A 4,599-nucleotide genomic window follows, 5' to 3' on the forward strand; every position below is an offset into this window, starting at 1 on the left:
GCCCCGCGGCGGCCTGCCCCACGGCGGCCTGCCCCACGGCGCCGCGCCCCACGGCGTCGAATAAAGCATCCGCTTGGCCCCGCCTCGCCTCGTTATGGGGAGCGCTGACCCGTGTGGGGCCGAGTTAATGAGTGACGGCGCGGGGGGCGGCGGGGGGGGGGAAAGGATTTAACGCCGTGCCCCACGGCGAGCGCCGACCTTTGAGCGCCGGCCATGGGGCAGGAGCGAGGCGGGCTTGCCGTGGGGCGCCCCACGGCCAAAGGCGCCCCCTTGGATTTCGGGGAGGGGGCGGCGTTCCGGTTGAAGAGCGGGCGGGAGCTGGTGCGGGCGCTGCTGGTGCTGCAGCTCTGCGCCTTCCCCCGCCTGGTGCGGCACGCCGGCACGGTGAGAGACCCCCGCCGGGTTCCCCCGGCCCCACGGCGCCGTGGGGCGGGCTCTAACCCCGCTCCGCCCCACAGATCTTGGCGGCCTCGCGGCGGGTTTTGGGGGCCCGGCTGTGGGGCGGGCTGCTGCGGGCCACCTTCTACGGGCAGTTCGTGGGGGGCGAGACCCCCGCCGAGGTGACGGCGGCGGCCCAGCGGCTGCGCGCCGTGGGGCTGCGCCCCATGTTGGCCGTCCCCCACCGAGGAAGATGTGGGGCAGGAGAAGGACGGGTACGTGGCGGGGGGCGGGGGGGCAAGGTGGGGGGCGGGGAGGGGCCGCAGGCGGCGCCGCCCCACTTCTCCCCCCGGGGCCTACGTGTGGGGCAGGGAGGAGTGGTACGAGGCCAACCGTGGGGCGGCGCTGGAATGTGTGGGGCTGGCGGCCGCCACCGGCCCCCACCCCATGATGCAGCTGAAGGTGACGGCCCTGATGAGCGCCCGCCTCTGCGTGAGTTGGGGGGCAGCCCCCCCCAAAAAAAAAAAAACAAACCCTCCCAAAACGCGGGGGGGAGTGGGGAGTTGGGGGGCAGCCCCCCCACGCCGTGACCCACATCTCCCCATAGGAGACGGTGTCGCGGCGGCTGGCGGAGCCGGGCACGGAGCTGACGCTGGAGCGGGTGGCGGCGGTGATGGGGGGCGAGGTGAAGGCACCCCCAAAGCTGCCCCCCCCCCCCCCGCCCCACTTTTTTTTTTTTTTTTTTCAGCCCTCCCCGCCCCCAAATTTGGGGGAAACGGGTTCAATTGGGCGAAGCTGCCCTAAAAACGATGCGAAAAAAATGAAAAAAAAAATCTGCACCGCAGGCGGCCGCTTTCCCCCTGCCTGACGCCGGCGGAGAACCGGCACTTGGGGGTCTCGCTCCGGCGCCTGGACGACGTCGCCGGGGTGAGGCGTGGGGCGGCGATGTGGGGCAGGGGAAGGGGCGGATGGGGGAGGGGGGGGTCCCTCACCCACCGCGGGGGGCTCCCGGCAGGCCGCGGCGCGGCGTGGGGTGCGGGTGCTGGTGGACGCGGAGCAGAGCTACGTCAACCCGGCGTTGAGCTTGGCCACCCTGGCGCTGATGGCGCGGCACAACCGGGAGGCGCCGTGGGTCTGGAACACCTACCAAGCCTACCTGCGGGTACTTGTGGGGCGCGGCGAGACGGGGGGCGGGCGGGCCCCACGGCGGGCCCCACTGACCCCCAAGCCTACCCGTGGGCACTTATGGGGCACAGCGAGCCAGGGGATGGGCAGGCGGGCCCCACGGCGAGCCCCACTGACCCCCAAGCCTACCTGCGGGCACTTATGGGGCGCGGCGAGACAGGGGGCGGGCGGGCAGGCCCCCACGGCGGGCCCCACTGACCCCCAAGCCTACCCGCGGGCACTTATGGGGCACAGCGAGACGGGGGGCAGGCAGGGGGCCCCACTGCCCCCCAAGCCTACCTGCGGGCACTTATGGGGCGCGGCGAGACAGGGGGCGGGCGGGGGGGCCCCACGGCGAGCCCCACTGCCCCCCAAGCCTACCCGCGGTCACTTATGGGGCGGGCGGGCCCCACGGCGGGCCCCACTGACCCCCAAGCCTACCCGCGGGTACTTATGGGGCAGGCGGGCCCCACGGCGGGCCCCACTGACCCCCAAGCCTACCCGCGGGTACTTATGGGGCACAGCGAGACGGGGAGGCCTGACCCCCAAGCCTACCTGCGGGTACTTATGGGGCACGGCGAGACGGGGGGCGGGCGGGCCCCACGGCGGGCCCCACTGACCCCCAAGCCTACCTGCGGGTACTTGTGGGGCGGGCAGGCCCCATGGCGGGCCCCACTGACCCCCAAGCCTACCCTGCGGGGTACTTGTGGGGCGGGCAGGCCCCATGGCGGGCCCCACTGACCCCCAAGCCTACCCACGGGTACTTATGGGGCACAGCGAGACGGGGGGCAGGCAGGGGGGGCCCCACGGCGAGCCCCACTGACCCCCCAAGCCTACCTGCGGGCACTTATGGGGCGCGGCGAGACAGGGGGCGGGCGGGGGGGCCCCACGGCGGGCCCCACTGACCCCCAAGCCTACCCGCGGTCACTTATGGGGCGGGCGGGCCCCACGGCGGGCCCCACTGACCCCCAAGCCTACCCGCGGGTACTTATGGGGCAGGCGGGCCCCACGGCGGGCCCCACTGACCCCCAAGCCTACCCGCGGGTACTTATGGGGCACAGCGAGACGGGGAGCCTGACCCCCAAGCCTACCTGCGGGTACTTATGGGGCACGGCGAGACGGGGGGCGGGCGGGCCCCACGGCGGGCCCCACTGACCCCCAAGCCTACCTGCGGGTACTTGTGGGGCGGGCAGGCCCCATGGCGGGCTCCACTGACCCCCAAGCCTCCCCGCGGGCACTTATGGGGCACGGTGAGCCCCACTGACCCCCAAGCCTACCTGTGGGTACTTATGGGGCACGGCGAGACGGGGGGCGGGCAGGGGGGCCCCACTGACCCCCAAGCCTACCCGCGGGTACTTATGGGGCACAGAAAGATGGGGGGCGGGTGGGCCCCATGGCGGGCCCCACTGACCCCCAAGCCTACCCGCGGGTACTTATGGGGCACAGAAAGATGGGGGGCGGGTGGGCCCCATGGCGGGCCCCACTGACCCCCAAGCCTACCTGCGGGTGCTTATGGGGCACAGAAAGATGGGGGGCGGGTGGGCCCCATGGCGGGCCCCACTGACCCCCAAGCCTACCCGCGGGCACTTATGGGGCGCAGCGAGACAGGGGGCCTGACCCCCAAGCCTACCTGTGGGTACTTATGGGGCACGGCGAGACGGGGGGCGGGCAGGGGGGCCCCACTGACCCCCAAGCCTACCCGCGGGCACTTATGGGGCGGGCGGGGCCCCACGGCGGGCCCCACTGATCCCCAAGCCTACCCGCGGGCACTTATGGGGCGGGCGGGCCCCACGGCGGGCCCCACTGACCCCCAAGCCTACCCGCGGGCACTTATGGGGCGGGCAGGCCCCATGGCGGGCCCCACTGACCCCCAAGCCTACCCGCGGGTACTTATGGGGCGCAGCGAGACGGGGGGCCTGACCCCCAAGCCTACCTGTGGGTACTTATGGGGCGACCCCCAAGCCTACCTGTGGGTACTTATGGGGCGCAGCGAGACAGGGGGCGGGTGGGCCCCACGGCGGGCCCCACTGCCCCCCAAGCCTCCCCGCGGGCACTTATGGGGGCGGGCGGGCCCCACGGCGGGCCCCACTGCCCCCCAAGCCTCCCTGCGGGGCACTTATGGGGCACGGTGGGCCCCACTGCCCCCCAAGCCTACCCGTGGGCACTTATGGGGCGCAGCGCAGCGAGACAGGGGGCGGGCGGGGGGGGCCCCACTGACCCCCCGAGCCTACCCGCGGGTACTTATGGGGCAGGCGGGGGCCCCATGGCGGGCCCCACTGACCCTCAAGCCTACCCGCGGGGTACTTATGGGGCGCAGCGAGATGGGGGGGCGGGTTGGCCCCATGGCAGGCCCCACTGACCCCCAAGCCTACCTGTGGGGTACTTATGGGGCGCGGGCAAGCCGGGGGGCCTGACCCCCAAGCCTACCTGCGGGCACTTATGGGGCATGGTGAGCCCCACTGCCCCCCAAGCCTCCCCGCGGGCACTTATGGGGCACGGTGAGCCCCACTGCCCCCCAAGCCTCCCCGCGGGCACTTATGGGGCACGGTGAGCCCCACTGCCCCCCAAGCCCTCCCCGCGGGCACTTGTGGGGCACGGTGAGCCCCACTGCCCCCCAAGCCTCCCCGCGGGCACTTATAGGGCGCGGCCAGCCCCACTGCCCCCCCAAGCCTCCCCGCGGGCACTTATGGGGCGCGGCCAGCCCCACTGCCCCCCGGCCTGCCCCACAGGACGGGAAGCGGCGCCTGGCGGGGGACGCGGCGGCGGCGCGGGCGCACGGGGCGCGTTTCGGGGTGAAGCTGGTGCGGGGGGGCGTACCTGGAGCTGGAGCGGCGCCGGGCGAGGGAGCGGGGGGACCCCGACCCCGTGCACCCCACCTGGGACGACACCCCACCGCAGGTAACCGGGGGCGGGGGGCTCTTGTTGGGGGCTGGAGGCTTTTTGGGGGGGGGCTGGAGGCTCTTTTGGGGGGGGGCTGGAGGCTTTTGGGTGGGCAGGAGCCTTTTTTGGGGGGCAGGATGCTCTTTTTGGGGGGGCTGGAGGCTTTTTTGGGGGGGG

The 4,599-nt window shown here is 73.6% G+C and overlaps 1 protein-coding gene across 1 annotated transcript in view; it reads left to right on the forward strand.

The window, feature by feature from the left end:
* The first annotated feature begins 213 nt into the window (after positions 1-213).
* Positions 214-4,599, forward strand: part of PRODH2 (proline dehydrogenase 2) — a 4,645-nt gene continuing 259 nt past the window's right edge. Inside the window, 10 exon segments of the mRNA XM_075724697.1 lie at positions 214-384; positions 459-617; positions 619-653; positions 750-870; positions 986-1,063; positions 1,224-1,241; positions 1,243-1,305; positions 1,394-1,540; positions 4,272-4,349; positions 4,351-4,440. Of these exon segments, the coding sequence (XP_075580812.1) occupies positions 214-384; positions 459-617; positions 619-653; positions 750-870; positions 986-1,063; positions 1,224-1,241; positions 1,243-1,305; positions 1,394-1,540; positions 4,272-4,349; positions 4,351-4,440 (960 nt within the window).

The sequence above is a fragment of the Pelecanus crispus genome, chromosome 23 (genome assembly GCF_030463565.1).
Source record: "Pelecanus crispus isolate bPelCri1 chromosome 23, bPelCri1.pri, whole genome shotgun sequence".
NCBI lineage: Eukaryota > Metazoa > Chordata > Aves > Pelecaniformes > Pelecanidae > Pelecanus > Pelecanus crispus.